This window comes from Dermacentor albipictus, chromosome 5 (genome assembly GCF_038994185.2).
Source record: "Dermacentor albipictus isolate Rhodes 1998 colony chromosome 5, USDA_Dalb.pri_finalv2, whole genome shotgun sequence".
Classification (NCBI taxonomy): domain Eukaryota; kingdom Metazoa; phylum Arthropoda; class Arachnida; order Ixodida; family Ixodidae; genus Dermacentor; species Dermacentor albipictus.
The window spans coordinates 130614612-130639343 of NC_091825.1; the positions used below are offsets into that span (position 1 = coordinate 130614612).

Consider the following 24732-nt stretch of genomic DNA (forward strand, 5'->3'; position numbering starts at 1 on the left):
TCCTGCTTCCTGGTGCGGTGACGCTCCAGCGCGAGCTAGAGACCATGGGGGGCAACGAATCCTGATTGACGGTTGGAGTAATAAACGGAGGTCGTACTAGCAAACGATGAATGATGGCATGTAGCCGCAAATACGGATACGGCACGTCATGGCAGATGCTTGCCAAGAAAAACGCGTCGTATCAATATCAGCTACGATTGGCCGCGACGTTACGCTTTAAACTTCGTCGCGCTTTTAGTGCCGCAGCTTTTCCGTCCGATATGACAGCGGAGCGGCCTTTACAGCGGCTGGTTCTCGGCCGCGGCGTCTACGTTTCGATGAGGGCGACATTCAAGAACTGCCGAGTGCCGTGCATTGGGTGCACATCAAAGGATCCCAAATGGACAAAATTAATTGCCTATTACGGCGTGCCTCGTAATCAGACGATGGTTCTTGCGCGTAAAACACCATAAGTTACTGATAATGCCAGATAGCACGATTTTACTCTTGGAGAAGCATTAGTTGAAGCGGCCCATATTATTTTCAGGACACACCGAAAAGCATATCATAGCAAAAATTCATTAGATACCTTTAAATAATTCATTTTGAGAGGTTGCATATGGGACCTGCCAATTAAAGCCAGTGAGCTCTCAAGGTACATAAATTTGGAAGGAATCTTTATGCTAGTGCCAGATTTTCTGTAAACGCCGTCAAAATTCCGGTCAAAATGCACTGTTCCACTTGTCTAACAAAACGCCTTTTTATGCATTCAAGCATAAAAGTAGGCTGAAATGAATTCGAAGGCAAGTGTAGTTCGTCGCACGTTCTGGGAACGCATGTCTAGAAAATGACGTCATGCGCCAAATTTGTTCGAGTTTGAAGAAAATATATTCCCCGGGCTACTATTAATAAATTGCAACACGTGTCATAAATGTATTACATTAATAGCTAATTAGCAAAACTGTCGTAATTAATTAATTATACCTTTAGACTTCTCGGGAAAATATCGCTGGCTTCTTGGGATAATTATGCACAAGTAAGAATTCCTCTCTCTTTCTCTCTCTCTCTCTCTCTCTCTCTCTCTCTCTATATATATATATATATATATATATATATATATATATATATATATATATATATATATATATATATACCAGAAAAAAACCAGTTCTGGGTCCGGGTAAATATTCACAGTGAAGTAGACGCGCGTATGAAGCGGTTTATTGACGTTTCGGCCGGGGTCCGGCCTTCATCAGAATGATGAAGGCCGGACCCCGGCCGAAACGTCAATAAACCGCTTCATACGCGCGTCTACTTCACTGTGTGTATATATATATATATATATATATATATATATATATATATATATATATATATATAGGAAATGTACACTTGAGGGCTTTCTGAAGATAGTTTGCCAATAGCTAGAGTGCTCAACAGGACATAATGCACGTTCGGCTTCATACTAATCAAAACAAAGGATCACTATAAACTCCAATGCAATCTTAAATATGAGAGTGTAACTGTAGCTTCGTGTAGCTGTAAACTGCACCAGCAATGAGAAGCAAAACGCCGGTGACGCTACAGCTGTGTGCGGGAATGATAACAATTACAAGCATGACTAAATGTAACATTGTAGGAATGTAACAATGTAACATGTGAATGTACGTAACGCGTTACATACAATTAAATGCAACGCGTAAGAGCCAATCATGACCAATATTATGAGAAAATTTCAGTAACATTAACCTGTCTTTCAAATATGTTCTGTTTTACAGTGCAGCGTACTTTAGTTGAAAGCAAGAAATTACATTTTGTAGATTCGAAGGACGAGTACTAAATATTGCTTGCTTCGCAACCTGCTTCTCACATCGAGTTTGAGCGTGGAATCTGTAGGTCTTCAAGTCGTGAACTGACACTGTGCCTCACATATGTACTTGAAGAAATTTATCAAGCTCATGCCACTCGTAGGAAAGTGCTGAGGAGCGTGACATCATTGCCAAGAGAACGAGTCGATAGAAACAAGTGAGAGAGAAAGAAAGCGTCGGGTCGCGTGGTGCGACCCGATATCTTCCAGCAAGCATTCATGGAGTGCGGCGTATCTAGAAAACGCGCATCTAGATTTTATCAGCAGTTTGCTTAGCGGATATCAGAAGCGTGGCGCCGGCCGATTTTGCGGACCCTTCAAAGCCATCTAGATCTTCATTCGTGCAGCACACACTCAGGCGAAGCGCACCCGCGCGGATCTCCAGCCGGCATCTTGGTCAAGTGCCGAAATTCACAGTCACGCTTCGGGCTTGATAGTGAGCCTAGTTAGGAACGTCTTACGCGTCACAATTCAAAGTTCAACTCACTGCTTCGCTCCAGTATTGCAGCTCTTCGCTAAGTATTCATGCCTTCCGGAAAGACCCACAAGTTTGAATCCGTTCCGACGAAGGACCCGGAAGATGACGGCGTCAAGGGACCAGAGACGGACCCGGATTTTATGTGCGGCGTCTTTCGATACAGGCCACCGTGGCTCCAGCGATTCGCCAAGGCTTACTACTTCCTCCTTTTCTACACGCTGTTCGGGATTTTCCAAGGGGCCCTTAAGGCCTACCTCAACGGCTGCATTTCCACCTTAGAGAAGAAATTCGGCCTCACGGGCAAGACGTTCGGAGTCATCCTCATCGCGGACAACATAAGCGCGCTCTTCGCCAGCCTTCTCATCGGCTACTACGCTACGAAGATCAGCCGGCCAAAGATAATCGCATTCGGAGTTTGGGTCTCCGTGCTGGGATGCTTCTGCAGCGTGCTGCCGTACATCATCTACGGGCCAGGATTTATAAATCAAGGAGGGCCCGCGTCCGGTGCGAAGTCGGACGTCGCGTCGCGCAGTTCCCGGGCGCAGCTTAAGTTCTGCACCGCGGCAGAAGCGAATTTCGACGAGGGGGCAAGCAGCGTAACCGACGAGACACCCGCGCCAACAGCCATTGTGGCCGTGTGCTTGCTATTTTTGGCCAACTTCCTGAACGGTATCGGCGGCACCGCTTTCTACATCTCGGGTGCAACGTACACAGACGACAACGTTAAGAAGAAGAACTCTCCAGTCTACTTCAGTAAGTAGAACAACTCTGTATCTTTTCTGCGCCACTGCCCCTCGTTGAGGACGCACAGAAACTAAAGAAAACCACAACTGCCGTACTAGATTTTTTAACCTACAATTTTTTACTGCTAAAGGTATTGTAGCAGCCGGGCGCGTGTCACCGGAAACGCGTCCGCTTCATTTTCTAGTTAAATGTACACCGATGCCAGTAAATGTTTAGGAAATTATCATTATTACAAGCTATACTTTGCGTGTTATGCAGTGATATGCAATCGTGTCCGAATAAGTCTTTGCAAAAGTGATGTCTTGAGTTATTATTTAGATTGTTTTCAATGTGTAGTCTGTATTGTCTTTTGCCAGTATTGCAGTCTTCGAGATTTTCGACGTACCTAATTCAGCTAACAAAGTCACGAGTTCCTCGGTGGAAGTTGCGCAGTCCTGTAGCCAGAAGTCTTGCAGACCGAGTTTCGTTACGCTTTTATGACTCCATGGTACATTTCAATATAAGCGTGTTCTATTCTTTAACGTGGTCTCGTAAAAAAGAGAGACAGAGCTAGCGAGAGAGTGACATAGGAGATGAAAGAAACGAAGTATAACCAGAAAAAAGAAATAGGCTGCCTACTCTGTACTGAGGGAAGAACGAATGAACGAATTCAGCGTTTGTTACATCACAAAGCTACCTCTACGGCCTAAGTGGGAAAAGGCTGGGAAGAATTAATGGCAAAGCAGGTAAGGAGAATGAAAAGTGAAAGCGTGAAAAAAAGAAGGAATTGTTTGCGCACACGAGGTAAGGCGTCTGATAACTTTCGTTGTACTGTCGCGCAGTGCCAGTGCTCTCGAAATTCGCAGGAGCACTTTTTAAGTCGCTCTCCTTGACTTCGTTTGTGACCCGGGTCCATGAATTACGCCCTGAAGATCACGTTTCACTGCACAATGAAACGAGAAGGCGAACAGTGTATGTGCGATATATTAGCTTCGCCGCCGCAAGGTTCTCATTTGACACCATCAGCCACTCCAGTGAGAACCTATAGTACCGTTCGTCAATGCCACTCAAAGCCATAGACAAGGTAAACGTGTTCTTATCGCTTAAAGTAAAGCTTAGGTGCACAACCGCAGAATGGATGATTGCTTTAAAAAATCACTGGTAAATTGTCTCTAGTGCTTGCACGGTGAAGCACATTGACACAGCCGCGACAACATTTTTGGCACCTCGGTAAAAGTGATACAGTGAAATAACCACTCCCTTGCTCTTGTTATATGCAGGTTTGATCATGTCTCTGCGTTTGGTCGGACCTATGCTGGGATATGTGTCGGCGTCTGTTTGCCTCAGCATCTACGAGTCACCATTTGGTATGAAACTGAGAGCAATTGCTTTTTGTTATGTTGCCTTGCAGGGTAGAATTTACTAGCAAGGAATTTTCACTCCTGCTTTCGTTTGTCGCGTTTCACCGATTCGTTATACATGGTGGATGCAATCGCGCCGGCACGCCTATGGCTTTAGCCTTCAAGATGAAAGCCATGATCGGCCGGTATTTTTCAGCTGGAGAAAGGGTCAGGTCAGCTGTAAGAGAAATTATTATAAGTTCGAGCTAACAAAAGCAATGTGCCCTGCCCGCAGCACCTCACTAACGGAATACCGATTAACAAATGAAAATAAAGCTAACGTCAAAAACACTTCTGAGGGGAAATTTAGGAAAAAGGCCGTTCAAGAAAACGAAACTAGAAAAATCCACTGACAGCGAACAACACCATTTGGAACACACCTAATAAAACCGATTACATAAATTTCAGCACACAAACAGGATGTTCATGACATATTTAATCAATTCCTGGGTTTAATGGATGTTCGCGAAGGACGAATCATGTGCCAGAAGAAAATATTTTAAAATGGCACTACGTCACTACATATGACTGGACAAATGTTGCGGGCGTTGTGCTCCTTGACGCATATCCCGACCCCTGATTAAATGCGTTTGTAATATCTTGCAGTACCTTTTCGTGCACTGTAATACAAGAGGGGCTCGCGAATTGCTTAAAACAGCAACATTCAACCCGCATCCGGCACTGTGAGAACAAAACTGGCTGAAAGACGTGTTCTCATTTAAACCTGAAGAAAAGACAGGGAGCTTAACCGCGGGATATCTCCTGTTGGCTACCCTGTATAGAGACCGACGACAAGGGGCGCAGAAAGATGAGAGAAAAGAACGAAGTAAATGTGGTACGGAGAAACAATAGACGATTGTGTACGAGCAGTCTGTGAGAGCGCTAAGCCGTCACTCACGCAGTGTCAGTGTCGTATTCAGAGACATGCCACGTCACACCGAGCAAAGTGTCGCACCGTCACAGAACTAGCTACACTAGTGAAAAATCATCCAGGTGGCAGCAATACCTTAAGTGGTCGTAAGGACCACGCCGGAGGTCGCAGCCGAAGGCGGCCGAAGACAGCCGAAGGAGAAGCCTTTCTCAAGGCCGCTTCCAGTGCGTTGCTAAGAGCTTCAAGGAGCTCCAGGAGCAAAGAGTTGCTAAGAGCGCAGGGACACTCTCAAGGCACTTGTGCAGAGTTCACACACTATCGGCCTCTTTTAGAAGCTTTAGGAGGCTTATTCGACCTATACTAAACATGTGCCAGAAATTGTCTGCCTCATTAAGTACCTGCCTTGCGAGCTGCTGAACGTCTCCGTAGATCGGAGATGTAGTTGGGACTGAAGGTGTTGCAAAGGGCTTTAACCATCTTAATTTGTGCTTGTGTGCTAGGTTGCTAATTGTTTCAGCTATGTTATGAAGGAAGTGATGCAAATTTCGCAAAAAGGAAACACACACACGCGCGCCAGGCTCTTGGAAAGCTTTACAACACCTACTCAACCTTCAGGAAGCATACGCCCGAAATTGTTGGTGGTAATGAGTCGCTACCTTGCCAGTTAGAAGTCTCTTGTGATTGCTGGATATTGAAGAGATCATAAGCGATTGGGTTAGAAATCGTGTCATTTGGCATCTCCCGCGGCCTTGCGAAAATGGTTGCAGTAAATGGTTGTCCAAGTGTGCTAGGCTAGCCTTTTCTCTGCAAAGTAATATTTCCTTTCCGTGGAAGCTCATCAAAGCTTTCTGTTATAGTTAAGGTGACCGGAAATAAGTTATTTAAGTTTAATATCAAATTTATTGTTCTAGTGATTGGTTTAAGCTTTGTATGTACGTAAAATTGCCATCCACCAGAGTGCTGCTGTCAAATCATTTTACTTGCACGAATATTCCTCAGCCTTATGGAAATTTTGCAGCTTCTTGCCCGTCTCTTACTCATTGTATGGAATTTAGCTTCCTTTACTTTGAACAACCCCTTAGCAAAGCACAGGTCCTATCTTTCGAGGTTTGTGTGGAGCTCCTGTACTCACATCACTGCATTACTGAGTACTCGTCACAATGCATTTAATAAACTGAATTATTTCCTACCCTTCCTTTACATATATCTTGTAAAGAGAACAAAAAGTTTCTCACACTAATGCACTGCGGCTGCCTACACAAACCATATTACAATAACAATCTGGTTTACCCAACTTCATTACATATTGATATATGAACCAGGGACGAGTTCATGTTTTAAGTGCTGACGAGTTTCTAATGTAACTCTCTTAGTATACATTACGCATACTTTTCTGACTGTTTTTCATGTTGCAATATTTTTAAATGAAGAGCTGATCTTTAAAGTTCGCGAGATATCTCATATGTTCACATATTACCCATATAGGAAAAAATATCTATTCACTTTAATACCATGACGTCTACTTTATTCGCAAAAAAAAAAACAGAAAAACCCGGAATAACCCGCAAGCACCCGAACTGGATCGGGGCCTGGTGGCTGGGCTTCGTCATCTGGGGCGGCGCCATGGCTCTGATGTCGCTGCCCATGTCCCTGTTCCCCAAGCACATTCGGAGGAGTTCTGTACACACGATCACCGAGAACAAAAAGGATGTACCCAAATCTCTGGGTGAGAAGATCGCAAACGATGCACGAGGTAAGAGCGCTTTTTTCAGACCAGTAACGCAGCATGGCTCCGCATTGTCTGGCACCCTAACCTTGCATGCTCCTTAACTGTGAACAACAAACGAATGCTGTGCGAATGCTGTTAGCCATAGGATCAGGTGTTAGTTGGCCCTTTCAACGAACACGATCCAGCCGTAATAATTTGTGCTAATTTGTAAGGGCAAGTCAAGGTAAGATTTCTCGAGAAAAAACAAAAGCGTTTTTTTTTTGCTTCAAGAAAATATGCAAAGTAGTTTGGCACAACACGGCTCCGTCAAGGTTGGCACACCACCATGAGGAACAGTAATGTTGTCGAAGATCACAAAAGGCCGGTTGCCTACCTCTTGTCGCCTATCCTAGCGGGCGAAACGAGCCCTTTTAGTTTCCACAACAGTGATCTCAGGCGAACTCGTGCTTACGTTAGAAGTATCGCTAAAGTAGGCACAGGTCCTCGTAACAGCATTTTCGAGGGCTGGAAACTGCTCAGAACTCTTCGTTCTGGTAAATTAGCTTTTCATTGTGCTTGTGGCACCCCTCTCGTTCACATGTCAAACGTAAAAAACATGACTGCGATATCGAGAACATGAACATCTATATACCAAGTTTAGAGAATAACATTACGCGTCTAACAATAAAATGCAATAAGAGTACCTACTATCCTCGCAGATTTCAAGACTGCTGTGAGCCGCCTTTCCAAGAACCCCGTGTTGATGTGGAAAATGGCAACGCTTGTTTTCGTCATCAACGCCATCGGCGGCTACGTCAGCATGTTCCCCAAATACGTCGAGAACCAGTACCGAGTTTCGGCGTCAAAGGCAAGCCTCTTCACAGGTAAGTTTCTTAGCACGTGTCGCCGACTTCTGGGTAAAAAAAAATTAGAGCCGAACGCTTCATAAGTTGGAGAACATTTCAGTTCAAAACTCTCTGAGATTCATGGCAGAGCTGTCCATACTCTCACTGTTAAAAAAAAAAAAACGACATGTTTCATCGTGCACTTTCCGACCTCAATATCTGCAGAGTCTTAGCCCTTGGCACCACGCAGCGTATTGCTTCTGCCACTATGTCTTGCGCACGGTTGATATAGGTTGCAGATTTGGTTCGTTTGACATCAGAAACAGCGTGATTACGCCCGTGCAAAAATTATCATACATCCTGCAGCATGTGGCTTGAAGCACATTTCATGAGACTACTCCAGTCTCATCACGACGCCATGAGAAGTGGTGGCTGACCCGGTCAGAAAATGATGCATGAACATGACTTCAGGGTGATGCCATTAACAAACAATGGCAAATGAAGGTGGCTAACTACATCTAATTAGTTTGTACTGGCTGTCGAGCTGATCAGAAAATGTATGAAAGGGTGAGAATGCATCCAGGAAAGTTATAGCAGGCATTGCAGCTGTAAAAGCTTTGCTGGCAGTTTCTATCACACGCCGCATATGCTTCGCAGCTCTTTAAAGCGAAGCTTTATGGCCTACTTTCCCCGGTTTTTCCTAGCTGCTTAGCTGCTGATGGGTTACGTGCTATCTCGACGGATATGTTTGCGTATATATATATATGTATATATATATACGAAGTTCATATGCAATTACCAGCGAAGTGGCGTATAGTTCCGTTGAATGCTGAAGAACAAGTATGCAGGCACTAATTAGGTGAATTATTGTATTAACATCCTACATAAAACCTGAACGTATACTGTCGGGTAAAAAGTACGTTGAACTCTTAATAGAATGGAAAAGTATATTTAACAGATTCCTGGACATAGTTTATTTTCCTTGATTTAGCCACTCAGTTTGTACCACTGGCTGTATGCCTGTTCTTGGCCAATCCTCCAGAATGGAAATGACCCCCATTACGATCATTACATAAAACCGCAACAACAGTTACTTTTTTATGCGAAGCATATTACGAGAGCTCAACCCAGCTCCTCAGGCGCGGCGGTGTCGCCTTGAATACCACGTGACACCGTGACGTCACGACAGAGGAGAAGTGGCTTTGGCTCAACTCTTGGAAGATGGGCTGGGTGGGAATCGAACCAGGGTCTCCGGAGTGTGAGACGGAGACGCTATCACTGAGCCACGAGTACGATGCTTCAAAGCGGTACAAAAGCGCCTCTAGTGAATGCGGTGTTGCCTTAGAAACGAGCTGTTTCTAAGGCTCAGGCGTGCGTCGCTTGCTCAGGCGCACATTTCGTTGCCGCGCCGAACGCTGTGTTGCTCGACGCTCACCGCGTCCAATGCGGGGCGTCCAAGGCGAAGCAGAGTAACGCATGAGTTGTTTCTTCGTCTAGCCGAACCAAATATAGCCAAGCAACAGCAGTTCACCAAGCTAAACAGTGGTTCAACAACTAAAATAAAGGCTAGTATGCTTCGCATCCTGGGCTTAACCTTACCTAAGCCACAGCCATTTTTTTATTTAGACATTCGATATGTACCACTGGGGGCGTGCTCGTTCTTGGACAGTCCTGCAGGATAGGTATGTCCCACTGTGACACAGGCTGTGTAGAATTCCTGACTATTGCTTCATACGACGCCTTCGGCCTTGTGACATCGCTAGGAAAACGTCTTATGGTATGCACCCGCGTGAATTGGACTTTGTGCTTCGGTATAACTCGTTGACAGCGCAATGCATAAGCATAAAAATTCCAAGACAGTAGAGTTGATACCTTCTGGATAAACAAGCATTCCATGAAATTACTCGTTGCATAGGATAAAAGTAAACAGTATTTTACGCATTAGCGTTAGTTGTAAAGTACTTACCGGCCCGCTTTAATAAAGCTTCGTCTCACACAGATTGCAACACGTGGGTCAGAATTGCACATATTCATATGTTTGCGATAAAACGGTTTCCAGTTTACATCCATCCTCTGCAGATAGAGGTTTGAATACTTTTTTTTCTGGCATCAGGTTTAGTAGCTTTTGAATTGAACTGTGCTACTTCTTCAACGGTGCCTTATTTACGCAAAACCACGCCGGCAAATAACGCAAGAAAGCGAAACACCATACAAATAAATATTTTTGTGCAGGACCCACGAAAGTCCTGGCCATGATGGTTGGACTTTTTCTCGGAGGAATGATCATCCGCTTCTGGAAGCCTCGTGCTCGCACGATAGGCCTGCTGGGAGCCTTCGCCGACTTCATCAACATTTCCTTCCTCTTCGCGGGCATTTTCCTCGGCTGTTCTGGCTGGCAGCTGGCTGGCACACGTGTCGAAAATGACGGGAGGTAAATATGCCGCCAATGAATGCCTTTAGTCTTTGAGGTACTCCTAAATGGAGGTGCGCTGCTGTTGGTCGGTGGCAGATGACTGGAGAATCTTGCTAGCCCCTGATAACCATAGCCAAATGAGGAAGACAGTTACCGAAACAAATAGATACTCAAGGAAAATTTCACAGTTGGCCAATTGGTTAAACGTACATAACATTGCGCTTTGTATCCCCTGTTTGCGCACGTGCATCAGTATGATCTGTTGGTAGTTTCTGCGTACAAATTGAAGCAGATAGGCATACACTTGAAGAACGATATATTTGAAGAGATCCCAAGTAAAAAAACAAGAAATGTGAAATGAGCCGCACTTTGTCCGTTGACTTGTCGCATATGTGTGAAATTGTCACGATGTGGGTGCAATTGTCACGCTTTGTCACAATGAACCTGGCACATGTTTCACAGGTGCACCAGACCACATGCGTCGGACTAACCATCTTACTAAATCACTTAACTTTCTTCTCCTGATGTTGTTGAAGTGAGAAACTCTAGCCACCGATTTTTGTTTCCGTTTATCAACTGAGAAAGATAAGAAGGTTGGGCAATGACTGAACAGCTGTGCCAGAAGATTACCCAAGTAGACCAAAGAAGAGTTAACGAAATACTGAAACACAATTGAAACGTTTTCGTTGATAAAAAAATAACAGCCGAAAAAAAATACTAAAAGCTGGAAGAACAACGCGTACATGAACGAGAAAACCACGGTGGAGACATTGTGCCAAGAATAGCGTTGTTTCCAAAGAATCAGCAAAATAATGGTGTCAAATCGGTACACGGAGTGAGATTTCTGCGTTCATAGGTTTCTTTATTAATTTTTGCAATTTGTTTCCACATCAGGGACAGACAAAGGTTGGGGGGGGGGAGGGGGGAGAGAGACATAAGGCAAAAATATTTCCCTAACTTCGCGGTGCAGAATTTTATTACAGATGTTGGCTTCATTAACTTAGAAGCTGCCCAGATATGTCTTACACAGTTTGTGTTAAAACGGGCCACATCAATTGGACAAGGGGGAGAAAGTAATGCTTCAACTGTTGCAAGCGCATTCTTAACAAATACACTTGCTTTTTTGTTACATGTTGTTCCTTATTGTCATGCCATACCATTACACGTGCAGGCTGTCCCTGATTAATCCGTGCAACGAGTACTGTGACTGCCCTACAGGACGCTTCCAGCCCATTTGTCACGTCCCACAGCGGGCCACGTACTTCTCGCCTTGTGCTGCAGGGTGCCTCGACAGAGGAAACGTACGTTGCCTTCCTTGCACATAGACGTACGTTGCGTGCACATTGCTTTTAATAATGTCGACACCACAAAATACCAGTAATGCTTCCTGTTATTTAACAAATGACAGTATTCTTCATACGGTATATGTTAATTAATAAAGGGAAAACGAGACATCCACGCAAATGTAGCTAAGTGTTACAAAGGAAACGCATACGGGTTCCTCGAAAGAAAAGCTCCGCAGTTAAAGAGAATTCGTCCTGGTCCGGGACTCGAACCCGGGACCACCGCCTTTCCGGGGCAGCCGCCCTACCATTTGAGCCAGCCAGGTGGCTAGCAGATGGCAGGCGAAGTAGAATTTATCAACAACTCCGAAGCAAAGGCAAGAGTTTGACGTAATAGTTACGTGAAAACCCGCAAGGTGGAGAGAAGTAATTAATAAACAAAAAAATATGGTTTCCGCAAAACTATTACGTCATACTTTTGCCTTTGTTTCTGAGTTGTTGATAAATTCGACTTCGTCTGCCCTCTGCTAGCCGCTTGTTTAGCTCAGATGGTAGAGAGGCGGCCCCGGTAAGGCGGTGGTCCCGGGTTCGTGTCCCAGACGAGGAAGAATTTTTCTTTCGAGGAACCCGTATGGGTTTCCTTTGTAGCAGGAATCCACTTGTTCAGGAAGGTGCGCCATGGAGGCTAAGATTCGACACTGAAATCTGCAGCACGTCTCTCATCGTATAATGAGCGATTTCGCTTTGCTGGCTCGTGAATGCTTCGCTTTCACCCATTCCCTAATTGCGTGCGATTTGCACAATTTGTTTTTGTCTCTGGCTTGGTGCCGGCGATGAAGACCAAAAAGAAGCGGGCGGTTGATGCCAAATCTTGGCCTGGATTTTCCAATATCCTGCGGACACATTTATTACTGATTACTTTTCTTCGTTTATATTTATTTCTGGTCATTCGTTCCGCCGAGCGGCCGATATTGGCGATACCGGAGCCACGTTTCCACTTGAACTAATCACCATGGCGAGAAGAACGAAAATATACCTTAAATTTACGGTCCATCCGGGACAGTTTTACAAAGCAGTTCTTGCGCTTCAGCGGTTCGTAAGAACAAGTACCAGTTAGTAGTATTAGCAAACATATCATTAGCGAAGGCTGTTCGCCAAAATTAAATAGCACGTGCAAACGAAACAGGTATGTGAATTTGTCCCTCGATCGTTGCGTCGGTGGTGAGCACAAATGGACATAACGCTTAGGCTTCATCTGTTCCTACCTGTGAGCCTAGGACACCTCATGCCTTGGATTTTTCTAATATTTATGTTACTTCACCTTACTTATTTATTTCTGAAGGGTGACATATACATTAGAGGGGCGCAGACACCGCAAGGGGGTTAAACTGGTAATGAATATTTTGCCTTATTCCAACCATACTCAGCCATCTTGCGGCATTTTCTTGACATATTGGCCCACGTTTCCGACGTGTTCTACTTCCCTAATAATGTGAATCAGTGTGCAGTATACAGGCCAGGGAGGAAGGGCTTCTAGGGCTTCTGCCCCCCCCCCCCCCCCCCTCTGGAAATTTTGCCGCGCTGTCATGCACCGCCAACCAAAACAACCTCGGGCCGGAAATCATTCTGGGTTTTGTCCAGACTGCCTTTTTTGTGCTCGAAAAGACATTTCGGCGCGAACATTGCGAACTCGGGCTGAATTTCGTGGCAACGCCTATGCACCTCCAGTCACATAACGCAAGGAATCCCATCCGGGCACGAAGTTTCAGGAGTGGTTTGACGGCGAGCGGGCTCGTCGCGGCATCTCGCGGAGGCCGCGGAATCTAGGGAGTGTACGGATTTCAATTTCGAAACCTTATGGACATAAAGTTCTTATAAACTTCTGATGCGAAAGGTGCACTGACATTTCCAAAGTCATGCTTTGGATATTTAATTGCAGAACTTGGTGAGTTTAATGTTTTAAACATTTGACGCCTAAGGTACATTGATTTTTCTAAAGCCGTACATCCGACCATACAACGAGCCAAGTCAAATCAACGCATTATCAGACAACTTTATACAGCTCGCAGCGCGGTCCGATGAGACGAAACGTTGTGGTGGTTCATTTTTGCCGTCGTGTCACAGAAAGGAATATCAACATTTTTTTCATCTGCGCCAAAGTATCCATGTCTAGACAATAAGGCCAGCAAAGTTAACTAAGTTGTTATTTATTTTTTCTACATTGTCTTTTATATACTAGCACACATTGAGCCTCTTGAATTTTCTTGTTCTCGCTACCCGTGGGCTGCCAGAGCGCATGCGTTTTTCTCGTGTGGCCCTGACCACCGCGTGGCGCACTTTGGTGCACGTTCATTTTTCTGTGGCCAAGTAGATTTTGGTCTGGCATAGTTTTGGACGCTTTCTGGCTAAAGAAATAAAAAATGGTCGCTCGACGCCACCACTGTGGCGACTCGACAGACTGCAACGCGTTCGCTGGGGGCATCATCTTCTCTTCAATGTTATTGGAACCTCTCCGGAAAGTCTTCATTTGCCGGATACTCGTATTATATTATTCCGATAGAAATTATACAGTCACTCCAGGGGCATTCCTGCCGTCGACGTTGCCGTCATGCTCCGTATAAAACCCAAGGGCGATAACATTGTCACTGCGCGCCGCATGTTGTATGAGCGAGCGAAAGCATAGGTGGGTAGGGGGGATAGGTGAGCCGACGATGGTGGCTCAGTCTTGTGTGCGCAAGGGAGAAAAGCGAGAAGGAAGCGCGCCGCCTTCCGTCGCGCGCGATGCATCGGGAAGAGTGGAGAAAGGGGGGCGGGCGTAAGGATTCTGTGATCTGTGAATCTGTGATTGCACAGCGTGTTTATTTGCCTTGTTTGACGCATTATATACAGTGACCTCTGCTTAGATACGTAGATTTATTGGAGCCTTACACCTATATTTAAACATCTTATTGCGAAGTTTTGTGTATACATGCAATGAGCTTTGTTTCCAGCGACACTTGTTTGACCTTTATCAAGCTGTAGCTTCGCATTTGTATATTGCATTGTATCTTCGCATTTCTAATGCATATGTTGCAGAACTCCTGTTTTTTATATGTGCTTACTGTTGCGACGATAATTTTGGTGTAGTTACTCACAATACACGACCAGTGACGGCTGCTCCTGCGCAGTAAACTGGAACGCAGGACAGCGTCAATGAGATTTTACCTGGCCGTTGCATAAGTACATAAATGTAAACAAGGTTCTTGAATTACAAAGTTTCATTAAAATATTTGTTCTCAGCTTGTTTATTTCATGGCCTTCACGTTTTTCATATCAGCTTCATGCACTGCTTTGATGGTTTCGAATGGATATAGTTCTAAAGTTCCTTCCTGTGATACCTTCTTTACTTACTAAATAGACAAAAAAGGTGGAAGCATTAATATCAGTTATTTCTGGCCAAATTTATTTTGGACATACGAATGTACTATTTTATGAAAATATACATATTTCACATGTGTTCACCGTGCCTAGCATTCAATAATTCGTTTGCAGCATCTTTGACAATGGCAACGCAGTTATTATTCATGTATTTGATCCCTTGACAAATTTTATGAGGAGCAGGCCGAGCTGGAACGTGAGCCCCCACCGAACGAAACTTCTGGCTTCTGGCTACGCCACTGGCAGTCATAGAATGACGTAAACGTAATACCTCTATTGTATCAGCAGTGCTAAATTGTGGTGACAAGCTCAGCCAGTATTGTGGGCCTCCGCATCTTACGGATTGATGCGTTCTGATTTATTCAGTAGCATAAATATCTCGCAACGACATGAACTGCTTTTCAAGGGTTTTTATGGTTAGTTTTTTACTGGAATCAAAGTCTCGCGGAAGAAGAACGTCCCTAAAATATTCGAGTACTACACATCTCACTCCATCCTCGCCGGTGTCGCGGTTCTCGTTTAAGCCTCAGCGTTGTGTTAACACTTGTAGGACTGAATACCACTTCCTGTTTAGCTGTTTAATCACACTGTTTCCGTAATTTTGTCACTCATGCGTCGCAGGGTTCCATGGAGTGCTCCTGCATAACGAAGGCCACGGGCACCGACAACGACACAGCACTACCCAATATGGCTATAGGATTTTGTGACTTCCCCTGCCAAAACCTATTCATCCTAGTATTCATCATCAGCTTGGGAAAGCTGATATCGCAGCTTTCTCGGGTAGGATCGACGCTCATCACACTCAGGTATCCTTTACACTGTTTTCAATTTCCCTGTTTGAGCAATTTTTCGAAATTTTCGCAATGATAATATGTAACCTATTGCTACGTGCTACTAGAAGACGATGATCTTGACTCGTGGATTTAGTGGGACGTAACCATAAACGGTCGCTGTGGGTCCGATGACGACGACGTGCTTTATTCGATGTTGGCTGGCTTCCATGTTGGCCAGTGCTTGTTGCCCTTGTATATACACCCTGTGAATAGTTTCGCTACTGTGCTTTCGTGTAACATTTATTTGGTGGAGGTGCTCGTTAGTGGTCGCAAGCGTAGCTGGCGGCGAGGTGTCACCATGGCGGTAGATTCAAGCTAGCGCCCTCTGCGAAGCTCCGTAGTCAGAAGAAGTATCCCGGATATTACTGGAAGCGGAAACGATTCATAACATTCTGTACCGAGGCCCGGGTGCGTTGCATGATTACTTTCCGTTCACTATGAGTGAGAAAAAAAACAAAACAACCAGACACGTTGGTCGGCTTCACCTCAGCGAAACCAACCATTCTCAATATGTCTGACGAGAGACTGAAATTTAGAACTGCTTGTTAGTGCAGAATGTATATGAGCAGGCATCCGCTTGAACAATATGGACAGGAGCACAGAAATTTTGATTCGAGACAATAACATCCACATATCTATGCTAAATAGGAAAACGTTTAACGAGAGTAAATATTCGTATGCAAATCTAACCACTTAGTGTTATTTGTGAAGTCGAATCAGCATGGCTCTTGTGCGTTTCTATGCTCGAGAACCAATTCATGGGGCTACCATTTGACCAGTAATTCCACCCGCAATGCAGCTTGGGTCTCTGAGCAACACTCAAGTTACTTGTGCGTTCGTCCCTTTCTGCGAGATGAAGTTTCTGTAACCCATTCACATCTGCAGTTTGCGGTCACAACAATCCTGGCAAATTTCTCTTGAGTGTTATCGCAAGTCGAATTGATTAGCAGAAACGGGATATGGTACTCGGTTGTTACTTTTACAATGAAACACCGAGAGCATCGAGCAAAGTTTTTGCCAACCCTTAAATTACTGACTCGTGCCGCTGCTGGCAGAGTTTCTTTGTTAATCAAAATGAGTGCGCTTAACTTCAAAAATTCACGATTTCTCTCGAAGCTGGAAATCAAGGGTGTAGAACACTAACGATTTTCAATACTCGCTACTCCGGAGCTGAGAGGAACATTTTTTTGCACACTGGTAATATAGAGCTGTGGTAAACGAAATTCAGGGTAGTACTAAGTGTGTTATTTTTTCCTGTTTGAAGGAAACATTTACGTTTGTTTTCTTACTTCTTAAAGAAAATTCACCAAAGGAAGCACTAAAATTTGGATGTCATGCTCTCCTACCCATATAACGCAGGTGTGTTGACCCAGCAGACAAAGGGATAGCAATAGGAATGCTCGCCGGCTGCTTGAACTTCCTAGGTAAGAAGAACGACAGTTGACGTTCGATAAGTTGTATATGTTGCGCCATGCTTGAATTTCTATACATGTCAACATAAATCGTTTACCAAGCGTGTAAAAAGAAAAAGAACAGCGACGCCTTGTCACTATTGTTTGCCTTGTGGCAAGACATGTGTCAGTGTGTTACTAAAACGCCACCAAAATCAGCCTACTGAGCATAATGTGCCAATTTACATTTTCCTTACTTACATGGCCAAATTACATAGTGATTTGACGTTATGCCGTATACCAGTATTAGCTTTATTGTGGTGGTACATCTTCATGTTCTCCATTTTTTTAAATACGCTTTGAAACAAGATTAGCGGTGATGACAAACTGTCCGCCGATGAAAGCCTTCGCACTGTGTATGTAGCTTAGTTAGCTTAGTTTTCCATTGTAAAAAAAAAAGACGTACGGTAATGTGAGCTAATCCAAATCACTTTATTGGGAGTGCGACTTTGCCCATTTTTATCGACTGCTTCGTCTTTGAGCAATATATGTTTTTATTAGTTTCGATCAGTATATCTATAAGTACATTGATGAAACAGAGCTTCGAATAAATGCTTGTGCCAAGCTCATTCGAGTGAATTATCCCGGTTACAGCAGCAGTGGTGACATACAAGAGCGTATAAGCTTACGACGGGGCAGACCGTCGTATAGCTGCCGATCACTGCATCGCCCTTCAAACATCTATAGACAGGCTTCATGTTCTTAAACAAGAAATTTATAATGTCGCTGGCGCGCAGTAAGAGAAACACTTTGCTGTTTCTTGTGGCCGCAAATGCCACGGCCGAAATGTTCTGCGGCTTTGGTATCTTTCCTGTACGATGATAACAGGCACACGACCAATAGAATCACGCGTGCCTGCCAAAATTAGCAGGGTCGTGGTGGGTAGCGGAAAGTAGCTCTGTGTATCGCGTCATGGCATGGAGCACGTCTATAGCATTAAAAACCCCTGAAAGCTTTTTTTCGGCCTCAGCAAGAAGCCGTACAGGCCTGCTGTACACGCTTGTGTTTTGCAAGAGGACCTTTGATTGGTGGATAACCCAGATTTTCTTCCAGTTGCTAGTCGGACAAACACGTATACGTGTATACAATATAGGCAGAAACCCAATTTTCTTCAAGCATAACCTCTCTCTCTCTCTCTCTCTCTCAGGCTTACAAAAGCATAGATACCTATCAGACATAGAAAGTTTCAACAAAACTAGAAAGGACCTCCCAGATCTACCTGAGTGCTCAAAACCGAACCGTGATGCCCTACATTCAGGTTGAGTGCTTTGGTGCATTCGCTGTTGTTGTCCTAGTGAGAAGGAACAGCTATATTTCCCGCGCAGTGAGTGGAAGCGCGTGTATACCTTCTGGTTTGTTTCTTCGATTCCTGCATTACTGCTACTGCAGTACATTGCATCATAAAAAAAAGGGATAGGAGAATCTGTGTCTGCACAATTTAAGAGGCGACATGTTATGCACAAGAGGGGAACACCAACTACGGCTCATCAACATGACCTACATTGTACAGATCCTTACAGATTATTAGCGAGAAAGCAATGATGGCTAATTAAGATGGCAAGTGAATAAAATATCGACGTGGGAATAGGGGGCAAGAGAATATTGAGGAACATTTCAAGGCCAAGAAGTCTAGGACGGAGCTGGGGCAAATGACAAAGCCAGCTTGAATGCTGCGTGATTAAGCAAAAAAAAAGGATAATCGTTCTCGGTTTTGAGTGCTCTGAAAATTCCTTTTCAAAGAGAGATCTTCATTCAGAAACAAGTGCGCTGCACCTAATTTCCTCATTTTATTTATTTCTGAATGTTTCCGAGATAACTTTCGGCTGCGCTAACAGCACGCCGCTTGCTTGCATGCAATCGCGTGTCTCGATAGCTGCGCCACATATCGAGATTTGTATGAACACATATTTGTATTTGTATGAACAGTTCGCGAAACAGTTGTATGTATGAACATATTTGTATGAACAGTTCGCGAGTCGTGACACTTCTAACGCACAATAGGATTCGTTTAATACATCCTCCCTGTGGCGCCGGAGTTAACGCGATGGCTCGAATGCATAAGGACGCTGACGATCGGAAAGGCATTGAAAGTAACTGAATAAATATGGTTCAGCTTACTTATATGGCAACATCGTTTCTCGGACGTTGCGCGTAGTCCGGCATTAGAGGACTACGGACTACACCGCAGGACGTGTGAGATTGAACATAGCCTCGGAACGCATGGTCTGCAGGAAGGATTAGGGATACGGAGGCAGCCTTTCGCACATCGTTGTTCTTAGCGTTCAAGCACTTCGTCAGGAGAAGCGAATCCTTCGCGATTCCCTACCAACAAGTTGTACTGTCTAGCCATACCAGAGTATTTTAACATTTGCTGCACCGACCATCGCTGCTGTTCCTTCAACTCAACTGCGCATGTGCGGCAGATATATTTCAGCATATTAGACGTTTTAGCATAGCGTTACCGGCCTACCATTAGTGTTACCAGTACGGGTGGATGTGACTGCTCATGCACAGTTTTCGTCGTCAACGTTAGTGGAGCTGTTTATGACCTCTCATCTTCTGCTTGGCACTGGTTAGCAATGTTATAGATTGATAGATTAGACATATATAGATACATAGATAAATATAAAAGCTGAAAGGCAGGGAGGTTAACTCGACGCATGTTAGAGAAAGAAAATCACCAAAAATCTCCTTCCTTGGCAGTCGCCACTCCATTCTGCGTTACACTGCAGATGGGGAGCAGAGAGTGAAAGACGTAGCATATTGAGAAAGGTGTTCTGTAACAAGTATTGCTGAATGGGCGAGTTGGTGCACCATATTGTGTGGTTATTGTTTTGATCGTTTTTGTCACATGTGCTATTATCGGCCAGCATAATGTGCAATAGGCTCATGGAATAAAACCAGTTGGAAGTTAGCGCTCATCCTGTCACCTGTCCTTTTTCTTCATACTAGAACTGAGTAAAGCAAGACGAGAATATGGTATGCTGTAGATTGTGGCTTGGAAACACTGTTGACTGTTCGGGTGCGCTGCGCATGGGTTAGGTGGAAGCGTGCACAGACCGCTGGAACTACTGTCGACAGTATAAGTTACGGGTTCCCCTTTCTCCGTGCCTTCGCTCCTTTGTATATACGTATAGAGACAATAAACAGATGTTGATTAATCTGAACAAATAAACTGTGTCCCGGACCCCACTTTACCACGTTCTCTGTATTTAAATACGGTTATAACAAGGAGACGCATACTCATGTACTCCAACGTGTGATAATAGAATAAACGCTTTACAAAGAATAAAGTCATGGCGATATGAAAAAGACACTTCAGGAAAAGTTTGTATGAACAGTTCGCGAGTTGTGACACTTCTAACGCACAAAAGAATACGTTTAATACATCCCCCCTGTGTTGCATCAGCTGCAGGAGATGTGTGCGCGGAATTGCTGTTTATCTTAGACAAAAAAAAATGATCAAAGAAATTTCAGAGGTCCTCACAGACGAACGCTCAAAAATCTCAGAGCGTGCGAAGCCCTCCAACGTAAACAAATACAAAGACGTTCGATTCACCTATATCGATGTTGAGCCATCCTCTTCAGCATAGAAGGTTACTCTGAGAATCTGGATCCTCAAAAAACCTAGAGATGATAGCCATGTATTACTGTTGTCTTTTTTAACGTCTTAAGGACATTTTCTTAAGGAAATTTCTGTGGAACGTACTCCCTCTCCTGGCTTCCTACGTTATGTTGGCAGAGAAACAGAAAATGAAATATATATATATATATATATATATATATATATATATATATATATATATATATATATATATATATATATATATATATATATATATATTGTGGGGTCTGATGTGGGATATCTCACACCGTACTCTTGGGACAAAGGAACGACAACACAGTAGTGCAAACAATCACAAGGGCATTTATTGCACCTTTCATACATCAATGCCTGCTAGCCGAGTTGCTATCCACAAAACATGCCGATGGGCGCGCGACAAATCTAGAAGTCCGACTTACCGCGACCGGAAGCGAGCGAATATGTTCGCCCCTTGCTGGATCCCAACGCCTGGTCGTTCGCGTGTATAGTCACGCGAATCGTGGCGCGTTCGAAGGCGGCCACGCGAGAGGGTCTCGCCGAAGCATCGGTCTGCACGCACGCGGGAGTCGTCCCCCGCCACGCCCGACCCGCCGGGAAAGAGGGCCGCTGCACGTGCGGCGCGTCTCGCTCCCTGCCTCCAACCCAAGAGAGAGCGCCTTGTCTTTCCCGAACGCAAGTAACCGCGCAGCGGCGCGGCGCTCGCGCCATCTCTCGCACCACGCTTGTACCACTCCAACGCCGCGGCCCACGCGGCGACGCCGCACGGAGACGGGGCTATGCGGGAAAACAAGCTATCAGGGGAGGCGCGAGGGTCGCGCATCCCCACATCCCCCCAACCTTAAATCACTTCTTATTCCGGCGAAACATGTCACACGGTCTAACATCAACGCGCGCTTCGCGACAAGGTAGTACATGTAACAGTGGCCGCGCCGAAGAAATGTCCACACGCTGTCCATAGCATGCGAGCCGACATTGTCCTTGGGTGCACCGCTGGCGTCCGCCGGTCACAGCAGCGGCTTTGCAGCCTCGACGGCACGATCCCAGGCCAGGACTCCGGAGACGACGACGCAGTAGTCGGTACGAGCAAGCGTTGCTCGCGCCGACGCGCCCTGCTGGGAAGAGCCGCCGTAGCTGTCGGTGACCGCCGGCTCTTTTGTCCGCCGCCGAGGGTTGTGAGCTGGATACAGGAGGCCGCCGAAGTCGCTGCGCCGAACTGGCCACAGCATCACCATCGCCCGGGGTGGCTCAATCGTAGTCCGGGCAGCAGCGCAGACGATGTGCAGGTGACGGCAAACCAGGGGTGACTCCAATCACACTGCGTAAACTCAACACACTCGGCAAACACTACAGTAGTGCAAGGGAGAGGAATTATGCATGCGCATCGCCCACGTGGTACGATGTTCAACTCGGCTAGCAAAAGATCGGGCAGCTACTCAGATGCTAAGTTCACGTGAACGAAGCTCGCTTTCTTGAGTCGAACGAGTAATTCCAATTCGTGCGAGGTTAAATAGAATGAGGGAAGCAACTTGCAACACCTCAACGCCACGGTCCACCGGGTTGTGTCCCTCCACGTGCGACAGGCAGCTTCGTGAAGCCTTAGGCCTAAAGCGTCGCTACTCTGACAACAACCGGCATCCAACAAACAACACCCAAGATGGGCGCAAAACCGGCAGCCGCGAGGAGACGTCAGCTCTGTGAGGTGGTCCTACTCCGCTCGGTGCACACAGCATCCGAGTTGACGGCGCCCACCGTCCCAGACGGTGTCGGAGCGCCCGGTGCCAGGCCGCAATACCAGTCAGCCCGTAGTGGCACCCGTGGCCCGCGGCCACCCGGCTCCCAGAGCCGCGACTTCATCCGAGTCAAAGAGATAGAAGAAGCTATTTACATAGGAAATTCGGACCACCCACGAGGCTTCCGTACTCACTCGCTTCAGGCTTGCCACTGCTCCGCGGGTGCTCAGCCTCGCTCTCCCAGGATGCAGACCACGTGGCTCTCGTACCGACGAATGCCATTAAAAAAAACACTTGCAAAAAGGCTTAGCACGTTGACATGTTCAAACACACTACAGCCACCGTCACCTCGCTCAAGAAAGCACGTCGCCGACGCTAGCGATCAAAATTCACGCTAGGCCTACGCTTCGGTTCAAACAAAGGTCTCGAACGAAGCAAAACTGTTAAAACTATCGTCCGATGCCCCAAGAGTTCCACGTTGGGCAGCCAGATGTGGGGTCTGATGTGGGATATCTCACACCGTACTCTTGGGACAAAGGAACGACAACACAGTAGTGCAAACAATCACAAGGGCATTTATTGCACCTTTCATACATCAATGCCTGCTAGCCGAGTTGCTATCCACAAAACATGCCGATGGGCGCGCGACAAATCTAGAAGTCCGACTTACCGCGACCGGAAGCGAGCGAATATGTTCGCCCCTTGCTGGATCCCAACGCCTGGTCGTTCGCGTGTATAGTCACGCGAATCGTGGCGCGTTCGAAGGCGGCCACGCGAGAGGGTCTCGCCGAAGCATCGGTCTGCACGCACGCGGGAGTCGTCCCCCGCCACGCCCGACCCGCCGGGAAAGAGGGCCGCTGCACGTGCGGCGCGTCTCGCTCCCTGCCTCCAACCCAAGCGAGAGCGCCTTGTCTTTCCCGAACGCAAGTAACCGCGCAGCGGCGCGGCGCTCGCGCCATCTCTCGCACCACGCTTGTACCACTCCAACGCCGCGGCCCACGCGGCGACGCCGCACGGAGACGGGGCTATGCGGGAAAACAAGCTATCAGGGGAGGCGCGAGGGTCGCGCATCCCCACAATATATATATATATATATATATATATATATATATATATATATATATATATATATATATATATATATATATATATATGTGAAGAAACAGTTCTTCGTCGCATGTGCATGACTTTCTGTGGACTGCATCGCAAAGGCAAAAGACCAAGCACTGTGTGTTCTCCGAAGATTCACGTTGCTCACGATGCTTCTAACAGTACGTTCTCGGTTGCAGGGGCCATTCCGTACCCGCTCATCTACACGGCCATCTTTGACGCCACCTGCCTCGTGTGGGAAGACCGCGGCGGTCGCCGGGGCAACTGCTCATTCTACGACGTCGACAAGCTACGCGTCGCCTACCACGCCGTCACGATTGTCTTCATGTCCCTCGGGCTGGTGTGCCAGCTCATCATGTCCTACTACGCCAAACGCGTCCCCAACATGTACGGCGAAGCGGAAGTTGGCGAAGGAGACGCGGCCAAGTCGGAGAACGGCGCGCTGGAGATGAACGGTATCAATGGTGGCCTCGCGGGGAAGACGACGCCCCCCGCTAGCTCTTGAACTACATCGGACGTTTTCCCTCTCGAGTTGTCAGTCGCGCGAGAAAGGTGGGAACGGCTGGCGCGATACGCAGCTATACGTCGCGTATAAGAAGACTCGGCGCCGTGGCGTAGCCCTGCCGGTGGCATGCGTGGGGCCCGTCATTTAAACGTCCGCGACCTGTTCACCCTTACGAAAGTCATGAAGCAAACAAAGTCGCTGCCCAGTCTAGTCCTTGTGGTACCTGTTACCCTTACATCGCTACTGCCACATCACGTAAAGCGTCGGCAACCTTACCTCGCCTAAAGACTTAAATATAGTGAAACTATGTACTGCTCACAAGAAGTACTGCTTACGACAATAAATACCTTTGTCGCTATTATAGCGAAATACAGGAAGCACTTGCGTATCAATACAACGTTCGCCTGAAACAGCATTTGCATTGGCGGCCCGGTTAATGCTTATCAGCAGTGCAGAACAGCGAGTGCTGATAAGTCTTTACTGAAACGTCAATGCAATGCGCACAGGTCGTGGAG

At 46.1% G+C, this 24732-nt stretch overlaps 2 protein-coding genes across 3 annotated transcripts in view; one reads left to right on the plus strand and one right to left on the minus strand.

The window, feature by feature from the left end:
* LOC135906383 (solute carrier organic anion transporter family member 74D-like) overlaps positions 1-24732 on the minus strand; it is a 243897-nt gene that overhangs the window by 113604 nt on the left and 105561 nt on the right. The window lies entirely within an intron of this gene.
* Positions 2159-24683, plus strand: LOC135906380 (solute carrier organic anion transporter family member 74D-like). Its single transcript, XM_065437748.2, has 9 exons — positions 2159-3077; positions 4328-4414; positions 6865-7071; positions 7746-7910; positions 10104-10302; positions 11456-11585; positions 15606-15790; positions 17177-17241; positions 23892-24683. Exons 1-9 carry the CDS (start codon positions 2372-2374, stop codon positions 24215-24217), a joined length of 2070 nt encoding a protein of 689 aa, XP_065293820.1. The 5' UTR covers positions 2159-2371; the 3' UTR covers positions 24218-24683.

Excerpts from the sequence above, each read along its gene's own strand:
- LOC135906380 (XM_065437748.2), top strand. The coding sequence starts at position 2,372 with ATGCCTTCCGGAAAGACCCACAAGTTTGAATCCGTTCCGACGAAGGAC. Across the intron at positions 11,586-15,605 it reads GGTGCCTCGACAGAGGAAAC|GGTTCCATGGAGTGCTCCTG; the intron begins GTACGTTGCCTT and ends CATGCGTCGCAG. Across the intron at positions 15,791-17,176 it reads TCGACGCTCATCACACTCAG|GTGTGTTGACCCAGCAGACA; the intron begins GTATCCTTTACA and ends CATATAACGCAG.